This window comes from Nicotiana tabacum, chromosome 13 (genome assembly GCF_000715075.1).
Source record: "Nicotiana tabacum cultivar K326 chromosome 13, ASM71507v2, whole genome shotgun sequence".
Classification (NCBI taxonomy): Eukaryota; Viridiplantae; Streptophyta; class Magnoliopsida; order Solanales; family Solanaceae; genus Nicotiana; species Nicotiana tabacum.
The window spans coordinates 28,870,266-28,893,259 of NC_134092.1; the positions used below are offsets into that span (position 1 = coordinate 28,870,266).

General features: G+C 38.5%; 1 protein-coding gene, 1 long non-coding RNA gene and 1 other non-coding gene across 3 annotated transcripts; 2 read left to right on the plus strand and 1 right to left on the minus strand.

Annotated features, from left to right (window-relative positions):
* Positions 1-312: 312 nt before the first annotated feature.
* Positions 313-3,479, minus strand: LOC142168392 (uncharacterized). The gene is made up of 3 exons (XR_012698258.1): positions 1,779-3,479; positions 773-1,690; positions 313-673 (listed from the first exon to the last, which is right to left on the minus strand). It is a non-coding gene; the product is annotated as an uncharacterized LOC142168392 (long non-coding RNA).
* A 9,979-nt stretch (positions 3,480-13,458) lies between these two features.
* On the plus strand, positions 13,459-13,565 carry LOC142168495 (small nucleolar RNA R71). The gene has a single exon (XR_012698353.1). It is a non-coding gene; the product is annotated as a small nucleolar RNA R71 (small nucleolar RNA).
* Positions 13,566-17,518: 3,953 nt separating this feature from the next.
* Positions 17,519-22,660, plus strand: LOC107769281 (acyl carrier protein 2, mitochondrial). Its single transcript, XM_016588487.2, has 2 exons — positions 17,519-17,820; positions 22,009-22,660. The coding sequence occupies exons 1-2, from the start codon at positions 17,611-17,613 to the stop codon at positions 22,183-22,185; spliced, it is 387 nt and encodes a 128-aa protein (XP_016443973.1). The 5' UTR covers positions 17,519-17,610; the 3' UTR covers positions 22,186-22,660.
* Positions 22,661-22,994: the final 334 nt, after the last annotated feature.

The following is a 22,994-nucleotide window of genomic DNA, read 5'->3' on the forward strand; positions in this document are numbered from 1 at the left end:
AAATAAGCCAACAAGACAGGCCTTTTAGAATGTGCAGTACATTGAAACAACTTAGAGGCAGAGTCAAAATTCTTAATAGGGGTGGCCTTGTTCAGAGCTTTTACCTTCATTACCACACTAAGTTTGTAAGGATCTTTCAATGCATAAGTAACCGAGGCACGAAGATTATCTGGAAATCCTAGAATAAAACATAACTGAAATTGAACATACTTAAAACACAACCATCCCTTAGAACATAACTAAACTACAACATAAACATAACTGAAATTGAATATAACATTTAAATAAGATTACTAGCATCAATTACCATCATAATACAAAACTTTAAGTTTTTAATAACATTTAAAGGTTAACTGAGTGTAACAATGAAAGGCCAAATATCAGTCATTGTTACCTTTAAATGCAAGTAAATAAACTTCAAATGTCTAGCATCACACTAGCGTTTACAAAAAGATGAATAACAAACAAAATAACATGCAAATATGGTTCAATCATCTGCTGGTATTTCTTGCCTTTTCCTTGCCTTCATTTTCATGTTCCTTTTCCTTACTTCAACTTCAGGTTCATACCATCTGCTTACTGAACTCTGCCCATACTGTTGATAATCTTGTGTTGAAGTAGAGTTATTTTTCATGTACTTCCTCTTCTTTGAACTTTGCTAATCAATATTGCCCTGTCAACCAAAGAAACAGTCATATAAATGCTTCACCAAACTGATAAACAGTCATCAGATGTTTCATAAACTAAATAAAATAGTCATATAAATTCTTACCTGGTAGCAACCTCTTGTATTGTGATTTTCTTCACCATATTTACTGCATGTCATTCTTCTCCCCTTTCTTGATTTTCTCCACTCACCCTTCCTCTTGAGAGCTTCATATGGACCCCTATTTCTCTTTACCTTGGGTCTTCCCACTATTTTGACCATTTCGGGTGGCTCCATGGCCTGGCTAATGTCAACTTTCCAAAATTTTACTTCCTAACAGGCTGAATTTTGTGCTTATATGTCAGTAAATAAGATTCCTTACTATACCACCAATATATTTTTGTGACTGGCTCAATCTTTAGGTGCAATATTGCCTTAATAGCATGAGGGCGGGGTATCCCAAACAAGTCCCAGTGTCTACAGGTACATCTATTTTGTTCCAGATTCACAATATGTTTGTCTCCAACTTATGTGATCTCATAACCATTGTCACCATTGAAGTTCAATTTGCAACCATGTGTTATTGAACTATAGTCATTGAAAAGCTTCGTACTTTTTGTGGACTAAAATCAGTATTCCAACTTTTAGCTTTGTCTTCTGCCAGTCTTTCCATTACCTTGATCCTTATTTCCTCTAACATCTTGATAATTGGCATATGTCTAGCATTTAGATTCCATGCATTAAACGATTCAGTGAAATTATTTCCACAATTAGATTTTTACGCTGAGTATCAAAGTAGGCTTTACATCATGCCTTTGGTGGATAATTAATCAGGTCTTTAGCAGCATCTTCAGACATTTTTCCAAGATTCAACAACCGGTCTTTAAACTCTTCATTTTATGTACTCCAAGAACACCACCACATCAACTTTCTCATCTCCCCACCCTTCCATTTCCCTTTTCTTAACCTGTTGGATTCAACGTGTCTAACACCAAACCTATGATGAGCTTCAAGAAATACAGTGTTCACAACATCAAATAATCCCTGTGGTATTAAGTATAAACATAAATGGTCAGTCAAAAGTGCAAAAATACATTAAGGACAAAATAAAACAAAGACTAGAAAGATATACCTTTTGCATATCTGATATAAAAGTTACTCCAGCCCCATATTTTAGGTCCAATGACCTCTTCAAAAGCTCCATAAACTAGGTCCAGATCCTGCTGGTTTCCTTGTCAACTACTACCCATGCAAGTGGGTAGAAGTGGTTCGTAGTATCCTGTTCTATGGCCACCAACAACTACCCCTTACACTTTTCCTTCAAGAAAGTGCCATCCAAACCAATAAATGGTCTCAAGCCAATTTTTCAGCCTGGCTTCAAAGCTTGAAAACATATGTACATCCTTAAGAACCTCTCTTTTCCTTGCTCAAGAGCATCCTTTGAAATGTTGATTACAACATCAGTCCCCATATTAGACTGTCTTAATTATTGACCATATGCTTCAATCTTGTTATACTCATCCTTAAAGCTCCCCTCTAGCTTCTCAAGAGCCAACACCTTTGCCCTTTTAAGCTTAGATTTTGTCACATTCAACTTAAAATCAACATTTAATTCCCTTTTCATGTCCTTTACCTTGTACTTAGGGTTGTTTTGAAGTTTTCTTTTAAAATACCGAGCTAATGTAGTAGCATCAGCCCTTGGGTTTTTATAACAAGGATCACAATTATGATTTCTTTTAAGGTTTTAATACTAAACCCAGCACTATTTGTATCCCTTGAGATAAAGCATCTAAAAAGGCATCGAACATCGCAATGGTACCTAGACCTAGTAGGATAAGTTTTTTCAATATTTAATCCATACCCATTAGCCATTGCATAGATTTTTATTACCATTCTAGCTTCCACAATATCGTTAAATGTCATACCATTCTCTAACTCCTTAAAATCCTCCAACCTATCACTTACTACCCTCCTTCTTGTTTGCTAAAAACCTCAAGTTCTTTAGAATTATATTCAATATCAGATTCATCAAACTCATACTCCCCAAGGCTATTTTCATAATCAGATGCTACATCAACATCAACATCATATGTTTCAGTGCGATGGAGAATATTTTGAGTAAAGACGGTCAAATATGACTCATCCACAACAAAATAATTGATAGACTTGAACTACCCACATATAAGGAATTGGAGAGACCTAATACCATCATCTCCATCTATTATATAGTACCTACCCGAGGGTCCAACAACTAAAATTTGTTTTACTTCATTAAACCCTAATTCTTTTGTGAACTCTTGACAGATAGACTTAAAACATATAATTTCCGGGTCATACCCATTCCACATATGCACCAAATTCTTATTATACAATAATTCAGTAGAAAAGACTCATTCACCCCATAGTTGAAGACAATTTTCACTTTGTAAATCATTCTTCAATAGAGTTCACATGCAAAAAAACTATAAACGAGAAAAAAGAAAATCCATTAGCTAGCATCGACAATAACAATTCGGATAAGAATAAAATATCATAGAAAAACAACACATTTTGGGACCATAAGCTAAACAAACAAAATTATAAAAGACTCAACTTTACAAATTAAATAAAGGTTTTACTATTTTTAAACTAACAAGAAGAAGAAACATCATATGGTATGAACGCCCACATGACAGAAATCTCACATGGCAGAAACCCTAAATCCAAAATACGCCAACTTAGAAATACTAAAATAGGATACTAACCTTGATGAGCTAAATAATCTTGACCCCAAAAATTGATTTGAAAATTTCCTTTAGCCAGATCTCTATGCAGTCCGAAATCTTATTGTCGTTGATTGGGGTTTTGGTGGAGAGTGATCACGCCCAACTATGCCTTATAAAAAGGACTAAGCGGTCGCTGCAAAAATAATCCGGTTCAAGAGTCCAGAGTCTAATCCCACAGGGAACTAACCTACTTGCTACAACCTTTAGTATCGCTAATGATAAGCTCAGACAATTTTCAGAGTTCGAGATTTTATTTGATAATTAACAGAAATTATTTAACTAAGGAAAAAATGACAATAAAAACCATCAATAAGTAAGAATGAAATTGAATTCAAGGGTAAAAGAATCTAGGGTTATTGATTTTCCCAATTGTAGGATTAATTCCTGACACGTTAGCTACAATCTCGCCATAATACTCTATAAAGATGATGGGTTCTTGCTTACTGTACTTATCTCTCGATCAATTACGATAATTTACTAGAAGCATTCTCTCGAACTACTCTAGTTGATAATTTGTACAACTCATAAATATCACACCAAAGCTTTGTTATCTCTAATCCTGCTTTTAAATTCAAGTAATTAATCTCTTAACTTACTCGAAAGTGGCATTGTTCAACAATAATCTAATCAAGTGTTCTTTCTCAAGCAACACTAGACAACTAGATACGATTAATCAAGGGCCCTTTCAATTAATCACAAGAAACATATAGTTGAACAATTATAGAGTAAAAATGGCTCAATTATATCAAAACGTAATCAAGACTTCATCCAACAATTAGTTCCATCAACCCTAGATGACGGGTTTAGCTACTCATACTACTATGCAAGATTACAATATAAAAAGTCATAACTAACAATGGAATTAAGAAGAAGATGATGAAAAACTCGTAGGAGAATTCTCCGTCTTGCTCCTTTTGTGTTCTTGCCTCCAAAGTTCTTCTAAAAATAGAGATACCCTCTTTTTGGGCGATCTGGGCTTCATATAGGTCAAGGTTATTCGCTTCTCAAATTACAAAATTGACCTTGGATGATTTTTCTCGGAAGCACGTGCGCGGCCGCGCATCAACCACGCATCAACCGTGCACTTTGGCCAGTTTCTGCCTGACATGCACGGCCCAGTGCGCGGCCGTGCATCGACCGCGCACCTGGAGTATTTTCTGCAGCATTTTTTCTTTCTTCTTTTTAAGCGCGCTAACCTCCAATTGGCCTTCAATGCTCCATATTAGTTTCGAAACACTCTTTAACGTCTCCATAGCCCGGAATTGCTCCTGCAAAGCATAAAGTTATTAATTAGAGCAATTTGTTATCATTTAATATTCAAATATCAATAAAGTGCAGCTAAGTTAGAGTACAAATAGTAGCTAAACTACATAATTATAGCCTACTATCAATACCCCACACTTAAACCATTGCTCGTCCCCGAGCAATAAAACCACACCCTACAGAGGCCTAACCTCACTAAGCGACTTCCCTAACTCATCACACCAAGAATATTTCACATAGATTGAGTACAGTAGTGTAACATCTTCACCTCAAGAGTTGACTCCCACGCACCATGCAATATTCCTAACATACTCACTTACTCTAACGCAGAGGTCAAGAATTACCTTTCCTTCATGAATCAAGTGCATGCTCACAACAAAAGAGACTCATTCCACAATCAATAAAATTCACGCACAATGAGGGACTTCAAAATAGACAGAATTCACTCACCCTCAGAAACGATATTCTTGTGCCACAAAAGATGCTCCATAGGCTTTCCCGTAGTGTACTACTCTACTAATCGAGCTCATTTAGTCTAGGATCAAGTAGGACTTTATTTGGTTGTAATGTAGGCTGCGGGTCGGGTAGGATATATTTGGATATAAGAGCGACTACACCTCCCTAAGCACTTTAATACATATACTTTAACATTCAAGTCCATACTTATATCAAACCAACACTCCATCTTCACATCAACGTATATTACCCCATACTTATTTAAGCACAATTATATCAAAAAGCCATCAAAGGAATATTATTCACCACAATACAACTATTTTGTTTTAACACAGTGCACCTTTCTCCTTATTTCATTAGTTCCACTCAAAAGCCCCACCAACTACCCCACACTTTAACCTTTACAAGTTCATAGCAATTCAAGTGTTCATGGGGGGTGAACAAGTTTAAATAGATAGTTAATTCAAACAAAGGGGTAAGGCTTGTAATGTGGTTGCCAAAGAAACAAGATTACATGCTCAAAGGGGTTAACTACGATACATAACAATTAGGCGGGTGGAATATATATATATGGCTTAACAAAGAAACGCCTATATCACTTCCAAGACTACTATTTCTCTTTGCAAATACACGGGGCAAGTTCTAGGCATCAAATGCGGTGCACAGAATACAACAAGCCTCACACACACATGACACAAGAGTCACTCCAGAATTGAGCCTAAGCGTCACACTAAAGTATCCTCTATATTCAAGGCATAACGAAGTTAAGAGATCCTATTTCCAATTAAGCCCATAGCCCAAGGGTTCCTAACTTAAAAACAATTAAAAAAAAAACTAACTATACCCGGTTCAAATGAAACCTTTAGAAAAGAACCGTGGCCCAAAGAAAAATCAAGGGGAATTGATACACTCCTAACAAAAGAAAATCTTTTTCTTCGACTTTAATCCCTCAAGAAATTCGTCGAATGATATCCATCATCGGGACAAATCAAAACTTTTGAAGATTTTTTTTATATATTCATTTAACTAACGAAACTACACTACTCTACATAACTCTATACATACAACATACATACAAAATATTCCCCACCACACACTTAAAATGGTGGCATGTCCCCATGCCACACAAATAAAAATTAAAAAAAAAATTGTGAGGTAAAGGAAACTTCCCTGGTACATCAATCCTGATCGGAGGCAGTGCCGAGGTCGAGATGGAAAGCCCTCCCCATCGCACGCAACCAAACCATGATCTTCTTCTCAGATTTTGCATTTTGGGTGGCCAGTGCATCAACTCGAGTTCCCAAATTCGTGACAGAAGTGTGTAACCCTGCCATATCATGTTCTAGGGTTGTCATTCGCGTATCCCATCTGACCACAGATGTTCCCTCAGCCTTAACAACTTGGTCATGTGGGGGTGACTCAGCCATAGCCTCAGCCTGCCCTTCATCTCCCTCCTCTTGTGCATCAGACTCATCTATATTAGCTCTACCAGGTATCACAGGATTCTTCCCAATGGTCACTTTATCTGCCCGGAACTTTGGCTCTTTTTTTCACTCTTCCATCCACGTTCTTGTTCTCCGGCACCCGTGCTGGGCGGCACAATCTAGTGACTAGTGAAGGGAAGAAGAACTCATACCTCTGCACTGGACAACGAATGAACATCTCGTCGTGAATAACCTTAGCCACATCAAAATCATGGCCATTCATGAAGCACCAGATCAATGCAGCTCTGGGACCGTTCACCTCAGTGGTGTTGGAGGAAGGCAACATGTGACTATTGATGATATAAAGCCAACACTTCCCTTCAAAGGTGAGTGAGGCCGAGTGCAACTTCTACCCCGGCGTAACCCACACTATGTCTTTGTTAGGCATACAAATTGTTCTGAAAAACAGGTTCTAGGAGGTTGGTTCTCGGCTATACGTATCATAATAGTCCTCCTCCCCACCAAATACTGGCAGTCAATATGCCCTCCTAATGGCGTCTATCGATGCATCAACACTCTTTTGTCGCACAATGCAAATATGGTCCTCATGTTCAGAGCAGTTCGCGTAGAACTCTCCTACAACCGTTAAGTTTGCCTCCTCAGGTTCTTCAAAGAAAATATCTAGCCTGCGTCGAACCAACTCCTAATACATATTGGGGCAATCAATCTGGAAGCACCCCATATCAACACCCGATTCCGGTATGGGCTTCTAAGGAGCCTTCTAACTAAAACGTTCCTGGGTTGAGCTTGATATAAATCTTGTGCTATCAAAATGAGGCGTATTGGTTGAGGCCCGTGCCCGAGCCTGCATGACCACTAGAAGAGGCACCTGTGGTTCGTCTTTTCTTTGAGGGTGTCATAGTACCTACAAAACAAATACCACTATCAGTACAAGGCGGAATGTGTGAACCAATAGATGTTACTCAGACTTCACCCGCAAAATTTGTCACAAATTACATTCACGAACTCACTATGGCATTTAAACAAACACTTGATGTGCAAATTCACCCCAAATTCCCCGAACACCCAATTATACCTCAATTTCACCACAATCTTAACAATGTTTAATCCAACCCAACAAGATAAAATTCCACTATCCTTACATACCAACAAGTATACTTAGTAATACAAAGCAAAGAAAAGAACAACAATGACTTCTACTACCATACAATTAAAAGAGAAGAAGAAAAGAAAAAAAATCAGAAAAACTAAATAAAAAAATTGTAGGAAAAGGAAAATAGAAGCCATGGCACTTACCTGAAGAAGCTTGTGAGGAATAGAGATTGGGGGTGATTGAGTAGGGAAGAGGAGGAAAGGGAGGTAGGTTTTTGCTTTTGAAATTGGGGAGAAGGGAGAGTTTTGGGAGTATGTTTGTTGTGAGAGAGATGAGGGTTTGTTTTGTTGTTATTCAGATTTTAGGGGAGGAATGGGGAGGGGGGGGGTCGGTTATTAGTAAGGGAGAAAAAAAAATTAAAATTAACTAATGAAATAACCTAAAAGCGCGGTCAGTGCACGACCGTGCACGTGGGGCAGTGGAGGTCAAAAAATATGCGGTCCATGAGTGGTCAGTGCGTGGCCGATGCGCGATCAGTGCGCGGCCACGCATGTGCAACAATAGGGGTCCGAAAGTGCACGATCAGTGTGCAGCCGCACACGTTTGTCCTTCGAACTTCCTCCCTTTTTGCAACTTTTTACCTATCTCCGGATGGATTTCTTCACCCCGAGTCCTTCCGCTGCGCACTATTTCATCCCTGCACACTAATAGACCTGTCAATACTTTCACCGTTCAAAATCAAATACGAAAAAATAAGAACAAAGAAAAAATATTGGGTTGCCTCCCAAAAAGCGCCTGATTTAATGTCGCGGCACGACGAATTACAACAAAACCATGGGTTGCCTCCCAGGAAGCGCCTGATTTAACGTCGTGGTATGACACATGCTTTCATGATTGCACTTCGCCCACATATTGGGGCTCTTCCAAAGACATCACAAATTTCTCCCATTTTTCTTCAACCATTCCAAGGTAGTGTTTCAGCCTTTGCCCATTCACTTTAAACCTATTCGTTCCATCTTCTAACTCAATTTCTACTGCTCCCATTGAGAAAACTTGCACAACTCTAAATGGTCCTGACCATCTAGATTTTAGCTTACCCGGAAACAATCTTAATCTCAAGTTATATAACAACATTAGATCTCCGGGTTTGAAGTTCCGATCTAGAATGTGCTTATCATGCATCATCTTCATCCTTTCTTTGTACAATCTTGCATTCTCGAATGCATGGAACCGGAATTCCTCGAGTTCATGTAGCTCTGTGACTCTACTTGTGCCTGTGGTTTCCATATCCAAGTTCAACTGCCGTAGTGCCCATAAGTCTTTATGCTCAAGCTCCACCGGAAGATGGCATACTTTTCCAAACACCAACTTGTATGGAGAGATACCAATTAGAGTTTTAAATGTTGTGCAGTATGCCCATAATGTATTGTCCAACTTCTTTGCCTAATCAGTCCTCGTCGCATTCACTGTTTTGGTCAGGACACTTTTGATTTCCCTGTTGGACGCTTACACTTGCCCGCTCGTTTGTGGGTGGTAAGGTGTGGCAACCTTATGGTGAATTCCATACTTTTCTAACAGCCTTGTGAATGCTCTATTGCAAAAATGGGTTCCACCATCACTGATTATAGCTTTCGGAGTGCCAAAACATGTGAAAACGTTTTTCTTTAGAAAGCATGTCACTCCTTTGGCATCATTTGTTAGAAGGGCCATAGCTTCAACCCATTTGGAGACATAGACAACTGCTACCAATATGTACTTGTTACCATACGAGCTGACAAATGGTCCCATAAAATCAATCCCCCCACATGTCAAATACTTCCACTTCTTAAATTGTAGTCATCGGCATCTCGTGACGGCGAGATATGTTGCCTGTCCTTTGGCACTCATCACAACTTTTCACCCAAGCATGGGCATCCTTGAATAAAGTCGGCCAATACAAACCCGACTCCAACACCTTTGCCGTTGTCCGAATTCTTCCAAAGTGCCTACCATATGGCGAAGCATGGCAAGACTGCAAAATAGAAGATTGATCTTTCTCGGGGATACACCTCCGGATCATGTTATCTACACATATTTTAAAAAGTAAAGGTTCATCCCAGTAATACGACCGACAATCGCGAAAGAACTTTTTCTTTTGAATCGAAGAGAGTTCATAAGTTACAATACCGCTTGCCAAATAATTAGCAATATCAGCATACCATGGCGTCTCATCCATTACTACTGCTAGTAATTGTTCATCCGGGAATGTCTCAGTTATATTTTCAACCTCTACTTTCTTTTCAACTCCCTCCAACCTTGAAAGGTGGTCTTCCACTTGGTTATTTGTTCCTTTCCTATCGCGGATCTCCAAATCAAATTCTTGTAGCAACAGAACCCAACGGATCAAGCGTGGCTTTGACTCCTTCTTTGCTATCAAGTACCTAAGTGCTGCATGGTCAGTATAAACAATCACTTTTGAACCAATCAAATAAGACCTGAATTTGTCGAATGCAAACACCACTGCCAACATCTCTTTCTCAGTCACGGTATAATTGAGTTATGCACCGCTTAGCGTTCTGCTTGCATAGTAAATTGGGTGCACCAGTTTGTCCTTTCACTGCCCCAGGACTGCTCCTATAGCATAATCACTCGTGTCACATATGAGCTCAAACGGCTGCTCCCAGTTGGGTGCAACGATGATTGGTGCAGTCATCGGTCTCTTCTTCAGCTCCTCAAATTCCAACCTACAATCATCAGAGAACACAAAGGGATGATCCTTTACAAGGAGTTTACATAAGGGGTTAGCAATTTTAGAGAAATCTTTTATAAATCGCCTGTAGAATTCGGCATGCCCAAGGAAACTTCTCACTGCCTTGACTGAAGGGGGTTGTGGCAACTTCTCAATCACGTCAACCTTAGCATGGTCGACCTCAATGCCTTTACTGGACACTCGATGCCCCAACACTATACCTTCTTGTACCATAAAATGGCATTTCTCCCAGTTCAGCACTAAATTGGTCTCCACATACCTTTTTAACACTCTTCTTAAATTGTGAAGATAGTCTTCGAATGAATCCCCCACCACTGAGAAATCATCCATAAAGACTTCCATAATATCCTCCACCATATCAGTGAAAATGGCTAACATACACCTATGAAATGTAGCATGCGCATTGCACATGCCAAACGATATTCTCCGAAAGGCAAAGATGCCATACTGACAAGTAAAGGATATTTTCTCTCTATCTTCAGGGGCTATTGAGATCTGATTGTACCCCAAATATCCATCCAAAAAGTAGAAGTGAGACCGCCCAACCAACCTATCTAACATTTGGTCAATGAATGGCAAGGGGAAATGGTCTTTCCGGGTGGTTGTGTTCAGTTTTCTATAATCCATGCAAATTTGCCAACCCGTGACTGTACGAGTCGAGATCAACTCGTTATTCTCATTTTCCATGACCGTCATTCCACCCTTCTTTGTCACACACTGAACAGGACTAACCCAGTTACTGTCAGAGATATGGAAGATGATACCCGCATCTAACCACTTGATCACTTCTTTCTTCACCACTTCTTTTATGTTTGGGTCCAGCCTTCTTTGATGTTCTCTGTAAGGTTTGTTCCCTTCTTCCAAGAGAATCTTGTGCATGAAAAAGGCCGGGCTGATACCCTTTATATCTGCCATGATCCAACCAATAGCAGTCTTACATTCCTGTAACACCTGTAGGAGTTGTTCTACCTGCACAACTAATAAACTGGATGAGATAATAATAGGTAAAGTAGAGATAGGCCCTAAGAAATGGTACCTGAGGTGACCTGGAAGCGGTTTCAGGTCCAACTGTGGTGGCTCCTCTATTAATGACTTCGCAGGTGGTGTTGCCCTTTCTTCTAAGTGTAGTGGCTCGAACTGGGGTTCCCTTTTCTAGAACCCTTGACCTTCGAGAGCCATGACCCACTCTGCCAACTCTTTACCATCCACATCTTCCAAATTCATCAAGCAAGCTTCTAATGGATCTCTGACATTAAGGGTCTCATCCTCCTCTTGTAGTGTTACATCCATCGCCTCCACTAGTGAATAATTTGCAAATTCGCTGGGCCTCTTCATAGATTGTTGAACATTGAATATTATTTCCTCATTATTCAACCTTATTTTTAACTCTCCAGTCTCACAGTCGATCAATGCTCTCCCAGTGGCTAAGAACGGCGTCCCCAAAATTATTGGTATTTCTTCGTCAACTTGATAGTCAAGAATAAAGAAGTCGGCAGGAAATACAAACTTCCCCACTTGGATGAGCACATCATCCAGAATTTCTGTCGGCCTTTTGACTGTGTGATCAGCCAGTTGCAATAACATTGAGGTCGGTCTAGCTCTGCCAATGCCTAATTTTGTGTAGATTACCAAAGGCATCAAGTTGATACTGGCTCCTAAGTCACACAATGCTTTAGCAAAAGCATAACTTTCAATTGTGCATGGGATAGTGAAACTACCGGGATCAGACAATTTTTGATCCATAGGTCTTGTCACTACCGCACTGCAAGTTTGAGTTAGAGTTATAGTAGACAGGTCTTGGAAGTCAAATTTTCAAGACATCAGATCCTTCATCATTTTTTGCATAGCCTGGCATTTCTCTCAAAGCATCCATCAGCGGAATATTCAATTGAATTTGTCTAAGCATTTCCATGAATTTCCTGTATTGATCATCTTTCTTTTGCTTTGCCAACCTTTGAGGGAATGGTGCAGGAGTTAGCTTCTGCCCACTGCTTGGTGTCTTTTCTTTATTAGGAGCCTTTTCCACCACCTGTTCTGGGAGTTGTTCAAATTCCTTCTCCTTGCCTTTGTCCACTTGTGCCTATTCAATTACAACTTTTGTGAGCTCCGTTGACTCGTCGTTCTCTAATGTCACTGGAGTAATTGGCACTACGTCTCTCCTAGATTGAGAAACTTCTTGCTCTCTATCTAAATCCCTTCCATTCCTGAGACTCACTGCCATTAGCTGATTTGGGTTCTGCTCCTTTGGATTGATGTTTGTGTCTGCAGGCAACGTTCCTTGTGGGTGATTGTTCAAGGCCATAGATAACTGGCCTAATTGAGTTTTAATGCCTTTAATAGTCGAATCATGTGCGACTAACTTTTCTTGCATCTTTCCATTTGTCCCAATGGGTTATTGCAGCATGCCCTTGATTTCTATCATATTATTGTCCTACTATTGATGAGGCGGTTGGTAAGCCAATTGTTGTTGGTGCTGCTGATTGTAGCCCTGCTGCCTTTGATAAGGCAAGACTTGGCCTTGTGGTCATGCTCCCCCTGGAATGGTATTGTATTGTTGCTGGGTTGGTCTGTACTGCTGATTTTGAGGTCCCCATTGTTGTCCATCTTGCCTCTGACCCCCAAAATTATTGACGTAATTCATGTCTTCTCTGAAGCCCTGGTTATCATTCTCTCCACTCCACGAGCAAATATATGACTGATTTATGCAGGGAGTGCATAGGCCTCCATTTGTCGTATCAACAATGTGCACCTGTTTTTTACCCATCTCATCAATTTTCTTTGTCAACAAGCTCATCTGGGTCATGATAGTGGCTATGTTTTCTGCATTTGTATTGTTTGGGTCAAGAGCAACAGAATGCACTATTGGAGTGAGTGTTGTATCTCTCGTCATCCAACTTGAATTTTGAGCCATCTTGTCAAGAAGAATCTTGCACTCTGTGAATGTTTTGCTCACAAATGCGCCCCCAGCTGAAGCATCTACATTGGCCTTCAGACCGTCAACCAAATCCATATAGAATCTCTGTCCTAGCATCTGATCTGGAAAGCCATGGTGTGGACACTTCACTAGCATACCCTTAAACCTCTCACAGGTTTCCTACAAAGTTTCAGTTGGTTTCTGCCTGAATTACAATATCTCATCAATTTGTCTCGCAGTTTTGTTGGGTGGATAGAACTTGTTTAAGAATTGCTTGACTAGTTCCTCCCAAGTAGCAATGGAGTTTATTGGGAGCGAATTCAGCCAAGTTTGAGCCTCCACGGTCACTGAGAATGAGAACAGTAATAATCTGATTTCTTCAGGAGTCACATTCGGCTGTCTTTGAGTGACACAAATTGATAGAAAGTTCTTCAGATGTTGTTGTGGGTCTTCGATATACGAACCAGAGAACATCACTTTATTCTGCAGCAAGTGCAACATATTGTTGGTAATCTGAAACGTCTTCGCTTATATCGGAGGGACTGCAATTGCGGTGGCCAGGTTATCAGCAGTTGATTGCACCCAATCATATAGAGCAGCTTCCGGCACTAGAGGTGCTATCACTCCAATGTTTAGGTCAACTCGATCATTCCTATTATTCTCGTTGACGTTCTCGATGTCGTCCATTTCAATTTCGAATTGTTCATCTTGTTTTAGATGTTTACCCTTCTTGTTAGCCAGATTCAATGCCCTGAATGCTTTCTCGGGATCTGAGAGTCCTTCAAAAAGTTCACCGGTTCTCAAGGAGCTTCTAGGCATGCACTTGAGTCACAGAAGAGTTCAAACTTGAGAATTTCGATAGAAATATTTTTTAACACCACAGAAAATTAATCTAAACTAAAAATCCTAGCAATTCTTCCAAGTTGTAATAAATAACACCGTTAGTTCCCTGACAACGACGCCAAAATTTGATCACGCCCAACTATGTCTTATAAAAAGGACTAAGCGATCGCTGTAAAAATAATCCAGTTCAAGAGTCCGGAGTCGAATCTCACAGGGAACTAACCTATTTGCTACAACCTTTAGTATCGCTAATGATAAGCTCAGAAAATTTTCAAAGTTTGAGATTTTATTTGATAATTAATAGAAATTATTTAACTAAGGAAAAAGTGACAATAAAAACTATCAATAAGCAAGAATGAAGTTAAGTTCAATGGTAAAAGAATCTAGGGTTATTGATTTCCCCAATTGTCAGATTAATTCCTGACACGTTAGGTATAATCTCGCCGTAATACTCTATAAAGATGATGAGTTCTTGCTTACCGTACTTATCTCTCGATCAATTATGATAATTTACTAGAAGCATTCTCTCGAACTACTTTAGTTGATAATTTGTACAACTCATAAATATCATACCAAAGCTTTGTTATCTCTAATCCTGCTTTTAAATTCAAGTAATTAATCTCTTAACTTACTCGAAAGTGGCATTGTTTAACAACAATCTAATCAAGTGTTCTTTCTCAAGCAACACTAGACAACTAGACACGATTAATCAAGGGCCCTTTCAATTAATCACAAGAAATAAATAGTTGAACAATTATAGAGTAAAAATGGCTCAATTATATCAAAACGTAATCAAGACTTCATCCAACAATTAGTTCCATCAACCCTAGATGACGGGTTAAGCTACTCATACTACTATGCAAGATTACAATATAAAAAGTCATAACTAACAATGGAATTAAGAAGAAGAAGATGAAAAACTCGTAGGAGAATTCTCCGTCTTGCTCCTTTTCTGTCCTTGCCTCCAAAGATCTTCTAAAAATAGAGATACCCTCTTTTTGGGCGAGCTAGGCTTCATATAGGTCAAGGTTATTCGCCTTTCAAATTACAAAATCGACCTTGGACGATTTTTCTCGGAAGCACGTGCGCGGCCGCGCATCAACCGCGCACTTTGGCCAGTGTCTGCTGACATGCGCTGCCCAGTGCACAGCCGCACATCGACCGCGCACCTGGAGGATTTTCTGCAGCATTTTTTCTTTCTTCTTTTTAAGCGCGCTAACCTCCAATTGGCCTTCAATGCTCCATATTAGTTCCGAAACACTCTTTAACGTCCCCATAGCCCGGAATTGCTCCTACAAAGCATAAAGTTCTTAATTAGAGTAATTTATTATCATTTAACATTCAAATGTCAATAAAGTGCAGCTAAGTTAGAGTGCAAATAGTAGCTAAACTACATAATTATAGCCTACTACCAGAGAGCATTTAATCGATGATATGAAGAAGGGGTTTGGGATTTTGGGAGAAATAAATATCTGGTAAGAAAATAAATAGGGTTGGGTTAGTTGGGGTAACTGGGGTTACAGTGAAAAGTGAGGTACAATTATGTGGTGGTCTGGGTAGGTAACACGTGTCAAAACTGGTGTTGAAAAACTAAATTTCTACTTTTTAATACCGGATGAATAGTCCGTTAATGAATAGTGTCACAGATAGGCCAGTGGTATAACGTCCATGGCACTAGTAGGCCCAACTATCAACGAGTGGCATGGATAGGCCATTTCATTAAGTATAATAGCATATTTAGGCCATTTTTCCCTTAACCAATTAATATATAGAGTATACAGTTAAGATAAATTATGAAACTTTTTTGAATGTGTTTGTTATTCTTCACATGCATGTAAAATTTTTAAGTTAGAAAAAAGAGCTCAAATCACATGTAGAGCATGTGACCGTGCGAAAGAGATGAAAATTACGAAGATATATTATTCAAAAAAGAGTCAAATATATCCCTCTACTATCTAAAATAGTTTAAATATATCATCTGTTATACTATTCGTTCAATTAACTCCCTATCGTTATAATATTGGCACTTATTTGTCCCTAATTTTGACGGAGTAACAAGTGGCACCTTAGAAACAAAAAGACTCACTCCCAATTTTAAATGCCAAACTCTAATTAAAAACCCACCCATTATCTTACCTATTACCCGACCCAAGAATTTGTACCACATCACCTACTACCGCAACTCCTTCTCCTCTTCCACCACTACCACCACCACGTACTCTCCTTAAATATTGTTCAAGTTCTGTTCCATCTTCCTCATCTTTCAAAGTCCCTTTCCTAACCTGATAGAAAGCAAAAAAAAAAAAAAAAAATGATCAAAGAAGATGGCAATCGGCGCCCCGAAATCGAATGAAACTAGAACCTGACAATAATTGAAGGACAGACAAATTTATGCACTTTTACCATTGGGGATTTCACGGAACCATTCCAAAGTGAAGCAATAAAGAACGAAAATTTATCAATCTTTATTCCATTATCACCTCTTCGATCAAAGTTACTTTTTGTTCAAATTCCAAATGACGAAGGGGAGCATACCATAGTGGTTGAAATATGCCAGCTCAAGTTGTAGGTAAAGACAAACAATTCATACTCCGATACTTTAGTCTCCAAATTTCTTCTCTGTTACTTCATTATGAGAAATACTTCATGGAGTATTTTTTCTAAAATTGAGGAAATTAGTGCAGGTGGAAGCATTGGCGGAGAGAAAGTATTTCTGGTAGTGAAGTATTGTTTATGGAATTGGCGGTGGTGAAGCCATCGTTAGGTGGAAGCACTTTTGTTTTGGGTTTTAATGATGGTGAAATAAATGTTTATCTTTAAGTAGGGTATTTGGGTCGGGTAATAGGTAAGATAATGGGTATTTTTTTTTTTATTAGAGTCGGGTATTTAAAATTGGGGGTGGGTCTTTTTGTTCATGAGCTGCCATGTGGCACTCCGTCTAAATTAGGGGCAAATAAGTGTCAATAGTATAATGGTAGGAAGTTAATTGAACGAACAGTATAACAACGAATATATTTAAACTATTTTAGATAGTATAGGGATATATTTAACCCTTTTTTTGTATATTATTTGATAAATCTTCTAAGAGAATATTTCTAACGAGTCATACAATTATCGGACCAAAAATATATTTTCTAAATGCAATGAATAGAGATGTTAATATAAAATATTAGCTCAAAACTTAAAAGTATGTACTATTATATTATTATTATTATTATTATTATTATTATTATTATTATTATTATTATTATTATTATTATTATTATTATATTATTATTATTATTATTATTATTATTATTATTATTATTGGCGAAACATAACACTCTTCCCTTTCGCTATTCTTCAATCCCAACCCCAAAACTCCATTTCCAAAACCGGTTTTGACAGCGCCCTTTGCCCTTGAAAACTCTTTAACATTGCGACAACTTCAATTTCAATGGCGGCGAGGAACGCATTGTTGAAGTACATGAGAGTGGAAGCTCGTTTACCACAACTCCAAAACCCTAGACTCATCGGAGGCTCATTCACTCAGCTGTTCAAACGTCACTTCTCGGAGGAGGTTAGGGGCTCATTTCTCGACAAATCTGAAGTCGCCGATCGTGTCATTAACTGTGTCAAGAACTTCCCCAAACTCGACCCTTCCAAGGTCCTCCCTCAACATTTCTCTTTTTGTTTTTTAAATGTTAGTCCCTTAAGTTCTAGCATGTTTACCTCGTTAGTCGTTTAGTTATTACTTGTATAAATGTGAGATTTATGGATACGGTAATTTGTGTATAAATTGGTTAGGATTTTAGTTATATACACTGACAGTAGGGGCATTATAACCCATAACTTTCGACGTGAGTATAAATTTATGTGTAATAATCTACTAAACAGATAATAAATATAAACCCATAACTTTAAAAATATAATGGTTTCAATGATAACCTTAAAGGTTGAAACATAGAGTTTTAATCATGGATCCGCTTTATGACAGAAAGTGTGATGATTTTTACACCGTCAGTGTATTAACCTATTATAACAGGTTACTTACAATTATTTAGGAATCAAGTTATATACATTGGCAATATGATGATTTTTACATCGTCAGTGTGTTTAACCTAGAGGAGTATCTAGAATTTAAACTTAATGGGTTCAACCTTGCACTGAACTCATTATATTGTTAAAATTATGTGTTCAGATCTAATATTTAATGAAATTTTAGTAGGTTTTACATATATATATCTATTTTCTTTGTCGAAAGTTCTAGGTTCATCAGAATCCGTAGCCAAAAGGCTACATCCACCACTGGTTTAACCTATTATAACTGGTTACTTGCGGTTTGTTCTAGGTTACCAATCAATGTTACTAAATAGAGTTACCTGCAATTATCTTTTTAAAGACATTTTTATGCATGTTTTTTTTGTGTGGGTTAAATCCGTTTTAGGCATGTGGAAGGCTTGTTTTAGACTTTCTTTTATGAGTTTGCTACATTGGTCCTTGGATGCTTATGTATTGTCTATTTGCGTGCTTGCTGGTCCTTTGGATTGTAGCGAGCTGATGTTTCCTTTTGATCTATAAATGAATCTACTACGTGCAGTTTTTTACGACTAAGAAATCTTTGAAGGACAGTGGCACACGGTTCAAAACTTGGTGGATGATGGCCCCACCCCTCTACCCTTCTCCACTTAACTATAGGCTTTTGATAAAAAAAAAAATGCTAGGCTTTTGTTTGTAGTCAGGTTCGAACACGTGATGTGTGCCTAACCCACGCGCCATATGTTGGGCTCTCGATGCTTTTTTTTCTTTGATGAAATAAGTTGTATTTCATTAACAAGAAGCATCCAGGGGATGCATAGGTTACAAAAAAAAGGGAAATATCAGCCCAATGACAAAAAAACTATTGTAAGGCTAAGGAGCTGATAAATTCCAAATAAGAGTCAGGGTTATATACAGGTGTAAAATTAACCCAACTAAAAAGATTAACTAAACATTTGGCCTTGAGTGCATGGTTGGCAGTTGAAATGCCATCAAAACATCTTTGATTCCTTTCTGTCCATATGCACCACAAAATAAAAGCAGGAATCATAGACCGTATCCTTTTGATGGACTTACCAACTCTCCAGGCATTCCAACTCAAGAAAGCCTCCCTGGCATTGCATGGCATAGTCCAGTGCAGTCCAAAAAATGACAAAAACATGTTCCATATACTTGTTGCAACTGGGCAATGAAGAAACAAGTGATTAATTGTCTCTGGGTTGCAAAGGCACACGTAACATCTGTTAGGTAGTTGAAAATTTCCCCTGATGAGATTGTCCTGAGTTAAGCATGCTCCCTTTAAAGTGATCCAGCTGAAACATGTGACTTTTGGTGGTAATTTTGCTCTCCAGACAAGCTTCCAAGGCCATTGATCAATTAAGTCTTTGTTGGAGCTTAACTGAAGATAGCTTGCTTTCACTGAATAAGTGCCTTCCATGCTATTGCCCCACTTGAGTTTGTCACTGCTCGGGGTGTTGAAAGAGCTGTTCTGAAGGCTTTCAAGAAGTGCAAATAGGTCTTCAATCTCCCAGTCATTTAGGTCTCTTCTCTGGTTCAGTCTCCATGTGTTGTCCTCCCTGTTTTGAGCAATAGTAGAATCTGGGTTGGTTGCAACTAGGAATAGTCTTGGAAAGGCCTCCTTTAGAGTAGTGTGTCCCAGCCATTTGTCTTTCCAGAATTGAATGAGTGCCCCATTTCCCACCTGAAGAGATGTGTTGCAAGAGAAGTCATCCCATAGTCTCATGATACCCTTCCATAACCCAGTACCATAAGGTGTTCTGACAACATTGGTACACCAGTGACTATTAGCCCCATACATTGCTTGAACTATCTCCTTCCAAAGGCCAACATCTTCTTGGTTATACCTCCAGTGTCATTTCATTAACATGCTCTTGTTGTGAAGTGCTAGGTCTTTGACCCCAAGACCTCCAAGTGTTTTAGGAAGTGTGACTTTGGCTCATTTGACTAGGTGGAACTTGTGGCTAGAGCTATTACCTTCCCATAGGAAAGATCTCCTAATCTTGTCAAGCTGTTTCTGCACTTTGACTGGAATTGAAAAGAGGGACATGAAATAGGTAGGTATGCTATCCAAAACACTATTGATTAGTGTTAATCTGCCGCCTAGAGATAGGTACTGCTGCTGCCAAGAAGCCAACCTTTTCTCAAACTTTTCAACAACTGCATTCCATATTTCCGTTGATCTCTGACTGGCACCCAAAGGAAGACCAAGGTATGAGGTAGGGAAGGAACCGGTGTTGCAATACATAACATCTGCCAACTCTTCCAACTCAGGAACCACATCTCTGACCGGCTCTCGATGCGTTTTTTCACGGGAATTAGCAAAAGAAACACTATCCATTTGAGCTTCGCATAGTTGGGACATATATAAAGGAGAGGTGTGGTTGGTGAATGGATAGCAACAAAAAATGTTGAATTATGATGAGTTCCAAGTCATTGGGAAGTACCTACCTAAGCACATGATGAAATGAGGCTGAGTAGAGCAGAATGGATTTATGGGCTTCAAATAGCCAACACAACTATTAGTGTTGCGGCGAAGTTGATTGATTGGTTAATTAATTTTTTTTAAGTGGAGATCGCCTGACAGTAGAGTTGTTTGGAAGTGCGTAGAGGAAGTAGGAGCAGTAACGTAATTTATGAAGAAAGGAGGAGAAAATGGAATTAAGTCAAAATTATGTAAGGAATGTAGCAGAGAGAGCTGAAATGCTGATGATATGTTAGAGAAGTGAGAAATCCTATGATGCCTTAATTTCCAGCATGCCCGTTTTCTACAATTTGAACACTAATTTTAGGTATAAACCTTGAGATTTGAAGATGCATCTTTCTTCATCCCGCATCGTAAGTGTTGTGCCCAAATTCCCGAATTTGCCAGAGTTGAAGCAACGCTCATTCCTCCATCCCATATTTGACCTCTTTTCATGTGTACAATCTAGTAGTTTGTCTCCTAGCTCTTAGCAATTAGAAGAAGGATGGTGAAGGAGAGAACAACCAAAAAGCTTTGTTTGCTGGCTTGTCGAGGGAATAGCATCGAATTACTTGAATTACTCAGTACTTGTAAGATAGAGAACACCTGGTAAAAGAGTCATGTCTTTATATTAGCCTGAAGTGCAGCACTTTGTAGTATATGAATTGGAAAAGACTTTGTGTAACTTTTTTGGTGGCATGCTATGTAATGTTTTGGTAGTTTTTAACATCATTTACCTGGGATTCTAGGATGTATACCTTTGCCAAGATATCTATCAGAGATGCCACAGGGACATCTCATATGTGCTGAATTTATTTGGAAGTATTCTGATTCACCTTGTTGCAGAATGGTTTCCGATTATGTTTTCTTACAAATTGGAAAAAAATTTCCCATTTCAGTTACTCAGAGCTTGTAGTGCGAAAACAAGAAGTGTTAGTACATATTCCACTTAGAGAACAGTAAGGATGTGAAAATCACAACAGCGTTTCTTCTTTTTCTGCTTAGAACAGGATCTTACCCGTTTCTGTTCACCCTTGTAATGAATTTGTTGACATTTACCATAGCAACTATTTCTGTGCAAGGAATTTGGTTGATTCAGTAGTTATAGGACAGATGTTGACATTACATTCTGTACCCCTTTGATTTACTCATACTTAGGTTTGAAGTTGTATAGCTCAATTTGCTCCTTATGCTACTATAACCCAACCATATCATGCTGTACTTTTTATTTTATCCTAGTTAATCTTGGGAGTGGTTTCAGTTGCGCGCAGATTATTTTAGGTTGTTAACATTCTCTATACGATAACACTTCCAAAATGTTATTTGCACCTGCAGGTTACTCCAAATGCTCACTTCCAGAATGACCTTGGCTTAGATAGTTTAGACACTGTGGAAATAGTGATGGCCCTTGAAGAAGAGTTTGCATTCGAGATTCCTGACAATGAAGCTGACAAGATCAGCTCCATTAATCTAGCTGTTGATTTCATTGCATCTCACCCCCAGGCTAAATAAGGGCCTTGAGGTTGCCCATATCTGTTCTCTCTATTCAAGTAGGACCTAGCTCTTCCTTTTTAGACAGTGTTGGCCTGTGGTTAAATGCATGACTTCTGGTCAACTCTTTTTAAGTTTTGGATAGTTCATAATGATGACAATTTTATATTGTCATAGACTAAATGGGCTTAATTGCGTCATTGGCAATGATTTCTATAGGGATAAGAATTTCATCATTTGAAATAAACAATCAGCAGGATACCGTTTACTAAAATTAGATATCTATAAAGTCATCTGTGTGTTTCACTTGTGTAGTTAGAGATTTGGCAATAGTCTACACATGGTGAAATTAATTGCTGTTTTCAAGTGAAAGGCATCTAATTATTAGTGTAGAACAGGTCTAAAGGACCAGTTATTCCCTATTTATCCTTAGTGTTTTGACCTAACAATGTTTACTCTGATTTGTAATTTTTGAATAAACTATCAGACGTAGAAATTTTAAAATCAGTCATCGTTTCAGTTTGAATTATTCAATTGGTTCAATATTTATTTGATATCTCAGGTAGGAGTGATACGACCATTGAACAGAAGATAACGTCGCTAATCCCTGAACTTCAGCGTTTGTTTGAAGTTTGAAGCTTTCTATTTTGTCATGTCTCAGGGTTTGAATTTTGTTTTCCACATATTTGTCCGACTATAGCTTAATTGCTTGTACAGTATTTCAATTCAATTTCTTTTCATAGAGATCAGAAATAACAAGGGATAGAAGTAATTTTACGACCATCTTTATATTTCTCTTCCTGTCATTTTGCCATTTAATTTGGAATACT

What these genes read in the sequence shown, in the direction of transcription:
- LOC107769281 (XM_016588487.2), top strand. Translation starts at nt 17,611, where the DNA reads ATGGCGGCGAGGAACGCATTGTTGAAGTACATGAGAGTGGAAGCTCGT. An exon ending in CCAAACTCGACCCTTCCAAG is followed by an intron (nt 17,821 to 22,008) that starts GTCCTCCCTCAA and finishes TTGCACCTGCAG; the next exon opens with GTTACTCCAAATGCTCACTT.